This window comes from Phocoena sinus, chromosome 3 (assembly GCF_008692025.1).
Source record: "Phocoena sinus isolate mPhoSin1 chromosome 3, mPhoSin1.pri, whole genome shotgun sequence".
Classification (NCBI taxonomy): domain Eukaryota; kingdom Metazoa; phylum Chordata; class Mammalia; order Artiodactyla; family Phocoenidae; genus Phocoena; species Phocoena sinus.
Window position 1 is genome coordinate 77,535,309 of NC_045765.1, and position 15,372 is coordinate 77,550,680.

At 41.9% G+C, this 15,372-nt stretch overlaps 1 protein-coding gene across 1 annotated transcript; it reads left to right on the plus strand.

Moving 5' to 3' along the window:
• Positions 1–16: 16 nt before the first annotated feature.
• CDO1 (cysteine dioxygenase type 1) lies at positions 17–12,716 on the plus strand. The gene is made up of 6 exons (XM_032626588.1): positions 17–315; positions 453–658; positions 3,949–4,026; positions 5,619–5,773; positions 10,952–11,121; positions 11,984–12,716. Exons 2-6 carry the CDS (start codon positions 489–491, stop codon positions 12,011–12,013), a joined length of 603 nt encoding a protein of 200 aa, XP_032482479.1. The 5' UTR covers positions 17–315; positions 453–488; the 3' UTR covers positions 12,014–12,716.
• Positions 12,717–15,372: the final 2,656 nt, after the last annotated feature.

A 15,372-nucleotide genomic window follows, 5' to 3' on the forward strand; every position in this document is an offset into this window, starting at 1 on the left:
GATGGGCGGCCGAAAGACGGTATGTTACGGTGGGGGAGAGATTGCGCGCAGCCCACCGCGAGCACCGGGACCCGGGAGAGAAGGGTTCCGCTAGGGCCGGGGTGCCGAGGGGGCCGGGGCCGTGTGCGTGGGCCTTGCCCGCACGCTCTCGCCGCCTCCGCCACCCTTCTCAGGTCGCTCCTCGCTTCTCCCCACCCTCCGAGGGACGTTGGTACATTCCCGGTGACTCCGAGACCTTAAAAAGGGCCCGGGGAGGCCGAACCCAGCAGGTTTGGTCCAGATTTGTGTGCGCGGCCCGTACTCTGATCCGCCACGGTGGGTATCTTGGCGGGGGTTTCTTTACGCTGTGGCACTCGTGCATTTGGGGGCTTCGTGGCTGTGTGTAACTGTCTGGCTAGCAGCTAGGAACTCTCGCCCCCGGCTCCTCGGCTCACTCAGCTCCTCCGTCGCAGCCCAGCAGCGAGACGCGCGCCGCCAGTCCGCAAGGGATGGAGCGGACCGAGGTGCTAAAGCCACGCACCCTGGCCGATCTGATCCGCATCCTGCACCAGCTCTTCGCCGGCGAGGAGGTCAATGTGGAGGAGGTGCAGGCCGTCTTGGAAGCCTACGAGAGCAGCCCCGCCGAGTGGGCAGTGTACGCCAAGTTCGACCAGTACAGGTGAGCGTGCTTTCGCCCTGATCGCCGAGACTCTCCGGCGCCGACTCTTGAGTCCGAGCGGGCGCCGGCGCGGGCGCGTGGGGAGCGGGTCTTGACTCCCGGAGAGCGCGGGCCGCCCGGCGCCCGCAGCGCCCACCCTCCCAGTGCTCCCGGCCGTCTCCCGCACTCCAGCGCCGCGCCTCCTCGCCCGCGAACACCGGGGCGGGCGTTCGGCGCTTTGGGCCGAAGGCGTGTCCCACCGGCAGGAGTCTGCGTCAGGCTCCCAGAGGGGAGGCCACCGAGCGGTGCAAGTTTTCTGTTCTTTTCTTGTTGATCAACCCCTCGGCTTCCGAACGGCCACTCCTTCTGCCACCCGCATCCCCCCCACCCCGCAAGCGGAGCCGTCGCTAGCCTAGAATATGGAGGAGATGCGGGGAGACCCCGGTGTCTGGATGCCCTCAGACTCTGGCTGTCTGGACTAACCGGGGTGTTATCAGGAGAGCACTCCAACAGCGGTCCGGAGAAAAGGGTGACGGTGGAGGACGCAGTTAAACGACACCAATTCTCCATCACTTCTCCCTCGGTCGCTTGCAAGCAGGCGTCTGCCAACAAGCATTTTTGTTAATACAAAATAACGACTTGGGGTTGTCAGCTGCTATTTTTCAGTTTATGATGCCCCCTTTCCCAAACCAGTTGGACTCCCCGGGCTGGGGGTTTATTTAAACCCACTGTCAGGTTCTCAAAATAAACGAGTGCTTTTCTTGCAGCCCCCAAGCAATATGCTTTTCCTTATCCTTAGATCTGAGGGTCTGGAATGTAAATTGGAGACCCCTGCTCCTCAGAGGTGCTTGAGTGAGATGCCTTGGCTTGGAGATTAAATAAAAAATGAAACAGCCTACCAATCCTCTGGGGAGAGAAGTAAAATTTAATCACCCTGAAGAATGAGGGTTTCTTTTCCGAAGGGTAACCAGCGCTTCAGTCTTAATGGTTGGTTGTGATGAGGTCAGGGAAGGGAGCATAGTTGAAAGAGAAGAATAAGAAAAGATGAAGCTTTCCTTTGAAGCCATTTCAGTTAGTCACTTTACGTCAGCATATACAGTGTGTCTGGTAAAGTTTTGTCGCCAAAGGCTGTTTCAGTTGTACTTTAGGAACTGAAATAGAAAAGTGAAGTCTACTTAGGATCCTATTTTCCACTTGCAAGTGGTTCTAGGAAATTCCTTTGGTTCCTATCCTTCTGTGGCTGCCCATAAAGCTACCAGAGTAATTTTGCCATTAGCTCCAAGTAATTGAGGGCTTGTTATGGGCTCTAGTACTCTTACAATCACTTGACACATGTATTAACTGCTAACCTCACAACAGCTCTGAGATAGGTACCATTCTTATCCCTGTTTTACAGGTGAGAAATAGTAGGCAATGAAAAGGTTGGATTACCTGCACAAGGTCATACTAATGTTCCTTAGCGGCTCCAGGATTCAAATTAGCATTATTCTAGAGCCCACACTCTAAACCACTGCTAAACCCCCTGTAGACACAAGGTGGCCATAATAGTTTTCTTCTGCCTAGATTTATTACTGACCAAGTGAAATTAATTAAGCAGGGTATGCTGTATAGGCTTTTAATCTATAGAACAAGGGCATTTCCAGGGGCCTTGAATTTATCTTGATTGACAAGCTCTAAACCACTTGAAACCTTTGGATTGACCTATTCCACAGGTTTCTGAAGCACAGCTCAGTAAAATAATGGGTGCACTCCTAGGCGGGCAGTTGGAGTAGGGAGGGAGGGAGATGGGAGAGCAGAAATCAATGTGGTAGTATTTTGTGCATGTAATAAGTGTCCTAGTACTGTGAAGGAATCTGATCTCTGACCTTGGGAAGGCCAGTGCAGAAGAATCAAGAGAAAATATGTTCCACTGGGGGCCAAGCAGTAAATTGTCTGGAAGAAGCCCCAGAGAAGCAAGACCCTAGGGCTGGAGGAGGGAAAAGTAGGATCCCTGGTACAGGAACCATTTACTGTGAATTAAAGGCTGTGTGCACAGCTGCCTGCTAGGTCCTTAAAAGGGCTCCAAAGTAAAGATAACTGATATCTAAAAAGCACTTACTAATCAACTCTCTCAGTGATCCTACTCTGCCAGCACCTGGCCTCCAGCGCAGGGGAGCAAAGGGGCATGTGGGACATAAGTGAACAGATGACCATGTGAACAAACAAAAGGGGTAAAGATTCCTTTCCTTAAAAATTAGTCTATCGTAGAGATCAAGCGTCTGGATACCAAGGGGGAAAGGGCCGGGAGGCGGAGGGGATGAACTGGGAGATTGGGATTGACATATATACACTACCATGTATAAAAGAGGTAACTAATGAGAACCTACTGTATAGCACAGGGAACTCTACTCAATGCTCTGTGATGACCTAAATGGGAAGGAAATCCAAAAAGAGAGGATATATGTATACGTATAACTGATCCACTTCGCTGTACAGTAGAAACTAACACAGCATTGTAAAGCAACTATGCTCCAATAAAATGTTTAAAAAAAAATAGTCTAAATGTACGTCATAATTATCGAACTTTGTTAATTAGATGGTGTCAAGAGTACCTGTGGGACCAATAGAAACTTTAAAGTTGATTTTTTGGAGGGGGTGGGGGATGGTGTGGATGTGGTTGTTTTGGTTTGGGATTTCTGGGGGCCAATTACTAATTTCTCCTCATTGTAAAAGGTTTAGAGTGTTATTTTACTTCCCAAGTGTAGTCGCTTTTGTTCTGGTACTTAGGTCAACGTCCGCTCTATTTGTGGAGGACGTTTCATCATGATGCTTTTGAACGTGGATGTCGCTTGTGTCTGGACTCTAGTAAAACTAAGGAGAATTCTAGAACAGCTATTTAATGAAACCTTGTTTCTCAAATTCTGGTTTAGCTACAGGGAGGGGGGGGAAAAAGACAATAGCCAGCATTCTTGCCTAGAGCAGTAGTGCACTTTGAAAATGCTTTCTGTGAGAAATTTTTATTCTTTTTATCAGTTTGAGGCTGTCACATGGAGACTCAAGGAATTTAATTTTTTTCTCCTACCTTTTTCGTGCCATTAATTAGAACTGAGCAGCTATAAACACAGTGATTCAAAATACAAAAATGTCTAAATGAACTGTGAAAAAATATTTGCTTTCATTTGTGCTCGATTTCTAATTAGACAACCACATTTAAAGTTGCTTCTAGGTAAAAATATTAGCATTTGTAAATGAATGATACTGTATGACACACTTATTTTTCCCTGTGTTTGTCTCATCGACCAAATTCAAACTTTTGAAAACGTTCTTTTCAGATATACCCGAAATCTTGTGGATCAAGGAAATGGAAAATTTAATCTCATGATTCTATGTTGGGGCGAAGGACATGGCAGGTAATACAACTATTCATTCAGATATTTATTCAGTATTTATTCCAGCATGTGAAAAGTACAGTGCCAGGCTGGCGACGTGCCTTGTGAGCACTGACAAATCGCATGTTGTAATTATTTGTTCACAATGTCCCCTAATCCCAGCAAAAATTCTCATGGGAATTAGCGTGAGGGGTTTAGCATATACCATGTATTATGACAGACCTTCCCCCAAAATGAGTAGTAAATCAAAGGAGGTGGAGGTAAGTAACCAGCTTAATTTAATCTCTCTGTGTTCTGTGGAGTTAAACTTTCTATGAAGTTGTGCTAAAACTTGACCTTTGTGGTGCTTTGAAGTGTGTAAACAATTGTCGGACCAAAGACCAAAGCATCCAGATTTGGAGCTAGAAAAGCAAATCACAAATTCAGAAAATTTCTTTCTACTTCAAGCTAATTGTTTATTTTCTGTATACAGAAGATAAGACAACTTAGACTAATACCAATTCTTGAAACTTGGTCCCTTAATTTTTCCTTAGTTTATACATTTGCAAGTCTTACTACCAGTCAAGTATTGTTACCTCTTTAAGCAGATCCTTCTCAGTCTCTTGAGAATGGTAAAAAAAAAAAAAAAGAGAAAAAAGCCAATAATCCTGACCCATTTTTGGTGGGAAAAAGTAAACATGAATTTACAAGATTTTGGAAAGTTAGGTCTATAGAGTGCATTTACTTACTCATATAGAATGAGGTTGTTTTCATTCTCTCAATATTTCTTGAAAGCAGATTATACGTCAGGAGTAGAACAAGGCTCTGTAAATTAGAAAACAAGTTCTCATGATACATATATGGGGTAACAGAATTCAACATATGAAATACATGCTATAGCATATACAGGTTCATATTTTTTAATCTACCCTATAGCTAATACTACGTACTAAACTTAAATACTATTTAAGATTATAGGAATAAATTCTTTCCCCAGATCCAATTTGCTTTTTTTCTCCCATCAATACTGGGAGGTAATCACAGATAGGATACTCTAAATGTATAAAATATTAACATTTCATATGCTTTATAGTATAATTTTCAGCTGGTAACACACATGTGCATACCTTTTGTCCCCCAGAAGAAGGAGAAAAAAGAAAAAGCCTGGGGAAAAAACACTGTTATGTGATCTTCTCAATGTGATGCAGTTACAGATAAAGGATTTTTTATCCACTCTAAAATTTCTGTAATGTAGTTTTTAACTCAAGTTCTAGCCCAGCTTAATTGAGTTATTAAAAGCTATATTTTGGAGAAGATAAATGATTACTGGTTTTATGTTTCTGTTATCAAAGGAGTATTACAACAAGGTTTAAAAAGATGAATTGTTCTTCTGTAAGGGTATGGGTCAAAACTGTACCCCTTATATGCATTGATATGGAAGACATAGTATTTTATTACTTTGCCCTGAACAATGTTGAATTATAAATTGACGACATTTAAAACTCCAGCTGAAATGGATATTGGCCTGGGAGACGTCCTATTGACAGTTGGCAGCTGTAAGCTCTGGACAGATTGTTACAAGTGTGGGTTCTGGACCATCTACTGAGTTTAGTTGTCATTTTGTGTATATATAGCAGTATCCACGATCACACTGACTCCCACTGCTTTCTGAAGATGCTGCAGGGAAATCTAAAGGAGACATTATTTGCCTGGCCTGACAAAAAATCCAATGAGATGATCAAGAAGTCTGAAAGAATCTTGAGGGAAAACCAGTGTGCCTACATCAACGGTAACATCCAATTTTTCTAACAACAAGTGGGAAAAACCTTGAACTTCCACTTGAAATATTGCTTGCTTATATGTGTGCAATAGAACCTGCATCGTGGCGTCATGATTTCATCTGCTTAGGAAGTGATCTAAAAGCAGTGGGTTTTGTCTTTTTAAAGCTTTGCATGTGGATTGGAATCACTTATTAAAAACATATGCATGCAGGTTAGTGTCCACTGAAGAGTCATTTACCTACCAAGTCTTAGGACAGTTAGAATCGAACATGAATTTACATAAGTAGAGTCTTTTAATAAAGGCGTGAGGCCAAGTTGGAAGTGTTAGTCTTTCATTAGAAAATGTAAAGAAATGTTCCGAAACTGATTAAGAATGCTAGCTAGTCCCTGTTTTACTAAAGTGCATACAGCTTACTTTAAAAAGAGTATTCTCAAGAGAAACTTTTTGAAGCACATTATTTAGCAATGATTTCTAGATCTCTTACAAAGAATTAATTCTTTCTTCTAAATGTGATATAGGAGAGCCAAATGCTCTTCAGTAGAGGCAGTGATTAACATCTGTGTTCCTAAAGGACTTAGTAACTTTCCAAAAAGCTCCTTAAAGCTTCCATGAGATAACTTTTTTTATAATTAATTAATTTATTTTTGGCTGTGTGGGGTCTTCGTTGCTATGTGCGAGCTTTCTCTAGTTGCGGCGAGTGGGCTTCTCATTGTGGTGGCTTCTCTTGTTGTGGAGCACGGGCTCTAGGCACATGGGCTCAGTAGTTGGTGGTGCACGGGCTTAGTTGCTCTGAGGCATGTGGGATCTTCCCCTACCAGGGATCGAATCCGTGTCCCCTGCATTGGTAGGCGGATTCTTAACCACTGTACCACCAGGAAAGTCCTGAGATAACTTTTTATATTATTCCCATTTACAAATGAAATTGCCAACACATAGGAAGATTCAATAACCTGTCCAAGGTCACTCAGGATTTGAACCCAAAGAATTTGATGCCAAAGCCCATAGTCTTAGTTGGGATGCTATCCCACTTATATAAAACAAAATATTACAGAGGTTTTTCTGGCAAAGCAGGTTCGTTCTTCTCAGATCTTAACGTTCAGTATTGGCCTTGATACTTGGCCTAAATTTGTTCAGTTAGTTTGAGAATGCAAGTCAGTTACAGAAGTCAGATTGTATAGGAAGTTTTTCCCCCATTCACGTAACAAAGGAGTTAGTTTCTCAGGTGGTAGGAGACTCTTATTTGAGGGTTGCTGTATATAGCAGGCACACCAGATTGCTAAGAACAAGATTGCTGGTACTGCTCAAAAGCCTTTCAGAGTAATAACTTTCAGCTAGTCATAGAGTCATTATAAAGCTACATTAGATCCTGGAGAACACCTAAGTTTTTTTTTTAAGGGTCTTCAGTGCAAAAGTCTATAGGAGCCAAACAGGTAAAGTGAGTGAGTGATGCAGGCCGGAACTATGCTGTGGGAACTGGTGTGCAAGCTGCCCTGTCTAAAGGGACAACGTGGTCACCCAGCTCCAGTGAGATCGTCCTGACTTCTTTTTCCATAAAGGTGGGAAATTCTGATCGTTATGGGAAATTTTGCCAGTCAGTAAAATACTCGATAGGACAGGCGAAATATTTCTGTAGATGCATTACTGAAAAGCCACCAACTTGTAACCTTTGATTTTTTACAGATGCAGGAGGAGGGCTAGATGTGGATAGTGATTAGGGGGGGAAAGGTGTTTCAAGTACAAGAGAGAACATGGGTGAAGGCACAACCCATGTTCAAAGAATGTTGTTCATTCAAACATTGCAAAGAATGAAGACTATGCAGGAACGGTCTAGCCGGAGGGGAAGATGAATGGGCTTGGATAGGAGTAGTAGGAGAGTAAAGTAAGATCAGGGCCTTAGCCTCCAAGACTAGCTTAAAGTAAAAACTTTCTTTGGTCAGCAGAATTTTGTTCAGGAATATCTTGATTAATCCAGTAGCAATATGCGTCATAGGGTGGAAGAAAGGGAGAGTGGGGCAAGGAGATCAAGTTACTTATTGTAATAGGCAGAAGGTGAACATTGCCTCAACCAAGCTGGCATCCCTAAGTATCACCAAGAAAAGTCCGATATTACTGTGACAGTACATCATTGGCATAAAGGAAAAGGAGGCAAAGAGATAATAATAATAATAATGCTGGGATTACTAACATTTAGGGATCAGATGTGAGCTTTGGGGACTTCTAAAGGGTGGGTGACTTGTTTTTGTGGGATCTTTGCTTGCATTGGGTGGTCTATTGGAGGTGCAATTGGAGGAAAAAAAGTTATTTGTATAAAGGGCAGTCAGTTCTTCAAAATGTTTAACTTTTGTTCAAAAGCAAGCCAGTGTATTATAAAAGCAGTAGGCTATAAAATCAAAGAGTTTGCAGATCTGAGAATTAGGCCCCATTTTTTGTTTTTGTTTTTGTTTTTTTGCGGTACGCGGGCCTCTCACTGTTGTGGCCTCTCCCGTTGCGGAGCACAGGCTCCGGACGCGCAGGATCAGCGGCCATGGCTCACGGGCCCAACCGCTCTGCACCATGTGGAATCTTCCCGGACCAGGGCATGAACCCGTGTCCCCTGCATCGGCAGGCGGACTCTCAACCACTGCGCCACCAGGGAAGCCCAGGCCCCATTTTGTTAAGTGACGAAGACAGAAGATCCAAGAAGTTCTGAGTTGTTCAATGGTAGTCAGTCTAGCTGGGAGTAGAACCAAAGTCGTCTGCTTCTGGGCTTTGCTCTTCTTTGTCATGCAAGCTCATGGAGCTAGATCGTAAAGCATAAGGCCAAATTAGGTGCCTATACTAACTACACTAATACACTGAATTCCTTCCTTGATTAATCTTCCAACTCTCTCCTTACTATATAAATTTCTTATCAACATAGTTATAAAAATCAAGTATTTTGTTTATTTTAATCTTCTTGAAGGCATCTCCCCCAGGCCTTTTGACTTCCTTCAGTGTGGATTGGTTGGCCAGGGCTCATCCTGTGGTCCCCTCACATCATCCAGGCTTTCCATTTACTTTCTCCTGGTGCTTATCCCCTTGTTTCCTGGTCTCGTCTGCTTTGTCTTGGGTTTGTGGCCTTGTTTTGGTGGAACATATCCTCCAACGGCCCTATGAGAAAGGGTTCATGGAAAGTAAATTTCTGAGACCTCTTATATCTAAAAATCTCTATATTACAACCCTTGCAACTTGATAGATAATTTAGCTGGATATGAAATCATGACCTGGCAGTCATTTTCTCTCAAAACTATGAAGGTAATCTTTTGTCTTTCAGTTTCCATTCTTCTTGTTCAAAGCCTGGTTGGTACCATTCTGATTTTTGAATCTTACTATGTATGTATCCGATTTTTTCTCTCTAGAAACTTTTGGGGACTTCTCTTTGGGTGTCTTTTCTCTGTCCCCAGTATCACAGTGATGCAGTTTGTTTCATGACACTCATTGTGGTGGAAGCTCAGTAGGTTCTTACAATCTAGAAATTCATGTCCTTCAATTCAAGAAAATATTCTCAAGTTGTTTCTTTGATTTTGTTGTTCTGTTTCTGAAACTACTGTTGATCAGATATTAAACCTCCTGAACTAGTCCTCTAGTTTTTGGGGTTTTTTTAATCTTTCCTATGTTCTGTCTTTGGCCCTTTGTTCTTTGAGTCTTTGTCAGCTTTTTCTTCCAACCCTTCTATTCGGAATTTTATTTCTGCTATCATCTTTATATTTCTAAAAGCTCTTTTTATTCTCTAGTCCTTTTAATATAGTATTTTCCTCATCTCTTTTTCTTTTTTTTCTTTTTTTTGGCCACGCTCTGTGGCTTGCAGGGATCTTAGTTCCCTGACCAGGGATTGAACCCATGCCATAGCAGTGAAAGCTCCAAATCCTAACCACTGGCCTGCTAGAGAATTCCCTTCCTCTTAGCTCTGTGAAGATATTAATGATAAGTTTTTGATTTTGTTTTTTTAAGGCTTCTCTTGAGTAGTGTCTATTTCATGTTGCCTTTTTTTTTTTTTTTTTTTTTTTTTTTGCAGTATGCGGGCCTCTCACTGTTGTGGCCTCTCCCGTTGCGGAGCACAGGCTCCGGACGCGCAGGCCCAGCGGCCATGGCTCACGGTCCTAGCCGCTCCGCGGCATGTGGGATCTTCCTGGAACGGGGCACGAACCCATGTCCCCTGCATCGGCAGGCGGACTCTCAACCACTGCGCCACCAGGGAAGCCCCATGTTGCCTTTTTTTCAGGTTGCTCTGGCCTCTTTTATTCTAGAGGCTCTGCTCACATGTGTGATGGCCTTGAGTATGTGCTAATATTTAAAAACCAGAGACAAAAAAGTTAATTGGTAGCTTTCAAACATGATGGTGTCTGTCAACTGGACTTCACTCTAGGATCGTCTGGTAAATCTTTTCCTTGAGGAACAATCAGTGGTGATATCCTCAGGACTTTTTTCTTGAGCTGATCAGATTCTCAGAGAAGCTGCTTCCCATCTCCTGCCTGGAGAAGAAATTCCTGTCTGGCAGCATTCTGGCAGCCATGTGATGAAGAAAGTGGAGATCTTACCACTCAGTGTGTAAATTTTCACTTAAGTCACCTGTTTTTCACCAGGTATCCACCAGTCCTGAGTTTATCTGTTGTACTCTTTCTAGAGAATAGATCTCTAATTTCTACCAGGGATGGAGAGAAGGTGAGGTGGTGAAAAAGCTTTGTGACAAAACTTAAATAGGCTTCAACCAGTTCTTGTATTTATAGCCCATGTTCACCTTCATTTCAGGAAGTACATGTGCTGCCAGTTCCTGAGCTGTTTGTTAGTTTCAGGATATAAATCAGGTTATTTCTTGGCCATCTCCAAGGGTAGCTGAGGATTTAGCTTTCTCTCCTCTGCAAAGCCATCCATCTACTTCTAAGCTTTCAAATTTTTAAAGTTTTTTTTTAAACTTTAATAAAAAAGTTTTTTCTTTTCCCTTTATCTTTGTATGTTGATGTCTTTATTCTTTTACTGCAGTTGTAGGGAAGTTTTTAGGAGAAAGCAGAATGCGTGTCATTTACTATTTTTAACTGGAAGTTCAATTCTAACTTTTAATAATTCATATGTATCAGTTGATTTAGGATCTTGGGCAATTGACCAGATTTTTACCTACAGCTAGCATCTAAGCTCCTTCATCTACCCATCCCTCTTCAATATTGTTTAGATTCCATTGGCTTACATCGAGTAGAGAATATTAGCCATACAGAACCTGCCGTGAGCCTTCACTTGTACAGTCCGCCTTTTGATACGTGCCATGCCTTTGATCAAAGAACAGGACATAAAAACAAAGTCACCATGACATTCCATAGCAAATTTGGAATCAGGACTCCATTTGTAAGTATAATTTCTCTCTCCTGTGTTTAAATGCTTTGTGGGTTGGCAGCATTACACTGATGCATTGCTTTTTTGTTCTAGGTATTATTTAAATATCTTAAGTTTTAAGTATTTTTAAGTATTCTTGAGATAAGTCTTAACTTGGAGAAAAGGCCCATTCTATTCTATTATTTTCTTTAACTTTGGAGACTGTATTTTCAATTTATAAAATAATACTTAGATGCAAAGAATTGCTTATTCAAAATTTCAAACTGTATGCTTATTCCTAAAGAAAATATTTCTCTTCATTTATTAGGGAAATAAGAGTGAGAACTATATTGATAAAACTGCTACTACTATGACTTGATGTTCATAGTTCCAGTTTGCTGAGATAACACAAATAACTTACATAGTTAACCTTTGCAAAGTTGAGACCCTATTCTGATAACAATAAATAAAGAAACTTGCCTGTTTTGATTGCCAAGTTGCTTTGTCTTTGAGTAGTGATGGCAACCAAAAATAATATGGTGTGGCAATCTTCTATCACTGAAATAAACTGGCCATTTGGGGGAATGGTCTTTAGTTAGTCCTGGGAATGCCCAGAAATACACAATGCGTGAAAACAAAGACTGAACATCCTTATCAGTCTTATGAAAGTACAGCCTTTGAAAGAAGCTAGGGCAGAATTTTCTCAAGTGATTGCTCTGCTTATTTCCAGCATTACGAGCCCCAAGAGATACTCTTATCACAGGAAGGAAACAACAGGGCTCCATTGCCATGCAGTGGATTTTCATATACTGCCAGAAAAGCAGGACTACTTAGAACAAGCAGAAATGTCTCATGTAAAGATTCTTACACAGCTTTCTTTTTTTCTTTCCTACAGACAACTTCAGGATCACTGGAGAACAACTAAGGAGCACCAGACCCTCTGAGGTTTTACTTTAAGGTCCGGTGAAAGTTTTGCCTTGGACAGGAAGCCCTCCTTCCATTTGCTGTCCAGTAATATACTTTACAAGGCCAATACTTAGATCTACTATAAGGCAGATGCTAATCATAAGGCATTAAGTAAGCAAATAGTGCCCTGAGCTACTGTAGAAGAAAAAATCCCACTAAAGATAAAAAGGCTTGTGATTTTAAAGGCCAAATCAAGTGCTCCACTCATTTTACCCTCTAAACCCATTGGAACTATACCGGGAATGTCGATGAAGGTTTTTATAGTTTTTGGAAACACTGGTCTCTGAACTATAATTAGCAATAAATAAAAACAAGACATCAAACCACCCACCTTGTTACTTGGAGGACTAAATGTAGATGTCTTCATTATACTTTGTATGTTCTTAATATTTGAAGAGAAGTTTTTGAATCTGTGCATTTTATTTTTTCAATCTTACTTTACAAATTCCCGTTCTATAAATAATAGGGTATTGTAGATAGAGAAACTTAAGGCACTTTGCCATTTGGTAATGAAATGAAGGGCAGAAGATTTAGAAAAATACAGGTACCCAAACCCACAACAAACCAAAATTATAAACTCATGTCTAACGTGTCCAGTGGTCAAAGACTGTACTGCTGCCAGAATTGCCAAATAATTTTAATAAAAGTGGATTTGAACATAATTTGAAGTTGTCTTTCTCTTTCACATAAGAATTTCATATAATTCACGGCTTCTTAGGTTCATGCAGACTACCAAAAGCACTGCAAAAGATGCTTTTATGATGTAAGAACATAAGAAGGCCAAAAACTGCGTTTGAAAGGAGCTTACCGGGCTTCCCTGGTGGTGCAGTGGTTGAGAGTCCGCCTGCCGATGCAGGGGACACGGGTTCGTGCCCCGGTCCGGGAAGATCGCACATGCCGAGGAGCGGCTGGGCCCGTGAGCCATGGCTGCTGAGCCTGCGCGTCCGGAGCCTGTGCTCCACAACGGGAGAGGCCACAACAGTGAGAGGCCTGCGTACCGCAAAAAAAAAAAAAAGGAGCTTACCTTTTGGGGCTTTTATATGTGTTCACCAACTGGCCAGAGATACCAACCCGAGGGTCTCTGGCTCTAGGGCAGCTCATAGACAATCAGTTTAGCCTGAAAATTGTTTGGGGGGTCTGTATGTGTTTAAATATGAATTGGATTCCAACAGTTAAAAACCAGAGATTTCACAGGAGAAGGAATGGACTTTGAAGTATCTGGCAAGACTGAACCTGCATTGCGTTTTCACTGCTATCACTTAACGGGGCTGGGATCTGCCCCTTGGATGGGGCCGCTTCCCTGATCTGCGGCAATCCCCAGCTTGCCTGTTTCCCTTATTCATGTTACCTACAAAGCCCACACATGCATTTGAGTTTGCTGCCCCCACTTTAGGCAATTTTCTTAGGAATATCTGTCATAATCTTGGAATTTATTATCTCTGGAAACTTAATTAGAAAGTAAAGTCCTTTGAAGATGGTTCTGGTTAGGCCATTGATTGTGGTGTTTATACCACGTCATAGAATTATTTACATCATTATACCTGTGCTTCCTCTCACCTTTGAGAAGGACGTGAACATTTACTGAGTACTTACAATATACTAGGCATTGTTACAAGTTGTTTAGATGTACTAACAAACTGAATTCCAGAAAACTTCCTTGTGAATTAAGTACTGTACTGGTTTTCTACTGCTGCTGTAACACTACCACAAACTTATTTTCCTACAGATCTATTGGTCAGAAGTCAGAAGCTTCATGGTGCCATGTGCAAGGCCCATGTCAGAGGCTTATCTTTTGGTGTGGGTTCATTAACCATATACTTGGACAAACTGGTTGATGAATGAAGGCCTCTTACCTGTGTTTCATGGGAAGGGACAGCATTACATTTAGTAATGGTGCTTAGTCTTTTTTTTTTTTTTTTTTTTCTGACTGCAACCACTTAGAAATCTCAAATGCTAAAGAACTCTCCAGAAAGGCCCACACACAACAACTTTGCATACAATTTCAGAAAAGATTCCTGGACCCTGTGAAGGCCTTTAGGCCCCAATTAAAGAGCTCTGCCATGTGTGAGGCTTTCCCAAGGCTCGTGGCAAATGGTGGCTATTTCACTTCATTTTCTGAGCAAGGAAGGTGTTAGCAAGCTGGGCTACTAGCTAACCTTTTAAAAGTTACAGTGAGGTTTCTAGGAATCACCAGACGCTGGTACAACCTTGTCTGAGACATATCTACACATTTCACAAGGTCAGTTCTCTCTAAAGACATTGCAGACTTTCACAACTTTACCTAGTTGATAGATGTTTTCTTGAAAAGTGTATGTGGGATACTGAAATAAGCCAGACACGGAAGGACAAATAATATATGATTCCACTTATACAAGATATGTAGAAAAGGCCAATTCGTAGAGAAAAAAAGGTAGCCTAGAGGTTACTAGAGGCTAAGGGGTAGGGGGAAATGGGAGTTATGGTTTAACAGGTCCAGAGTTTCTGTTGGGGTTGAAGAAAATTATTTGGGTATAGATAGTGATGGTGGGTACACAGCATCGTGAATGTGTCTGATATGACTGAATTGGGCATTTATGAATAATTAAAATAGTAAACGTGTATTTTCCCACAATAAGTTATTTCTTTAAAGAAAGGGTATGTGGGAGAAAAGTGTGTGTGTGTGTGTGTGTGTGTGTGTGTGTGTGTGTGTGTGTGCTGGAATAGATAAGACTTCCTATCATAGAGAATACAAACGATATGAAAGGCATTGTGGTGAAAAGTATCTTTTTCATCCAATCCCCAGGCTCTCAGTTTTCCTCTCTCCATGTAACCTAACCTATATTACCACTCTCTTGTGTTTCCTCATTTACTTTTCCCCATTGTTTACACAGGGTAGCATTCTAAAGTCCATATGGTGCACTTATAAGATCTTTCCATATCCGAATACAAACAGTTCACTCATTCTTTTGTACCGATGGCTGGCTGCGTGGTATTACACTGTATGAATGTATCATAGTTTAGTCCACCAGTCCTCTATTGATGGACTTTGACGTGATTTCCAACCTTCAACAGTTACAAACAATTCTGCAATGAATAACCATGTATGTGACGTCATTTCACAAATATCAGTTGACATGTCTTTATTACAAAACGACCAAGATAACTCAGCCCCCAAAAATGAGGTAATAGTGGAAGGTCATGGCAAGCTGCCCTGGCTGGAGAGGACCACTTGAGTGCAGAAGCTGTCACCTGATGTCATACTTCAATTCAGCCACTTCCACCTATTCATTGGTCAGATGTGTTCTCTTGAAGCCTCCAACTGTCAGAAGCTTGACACAG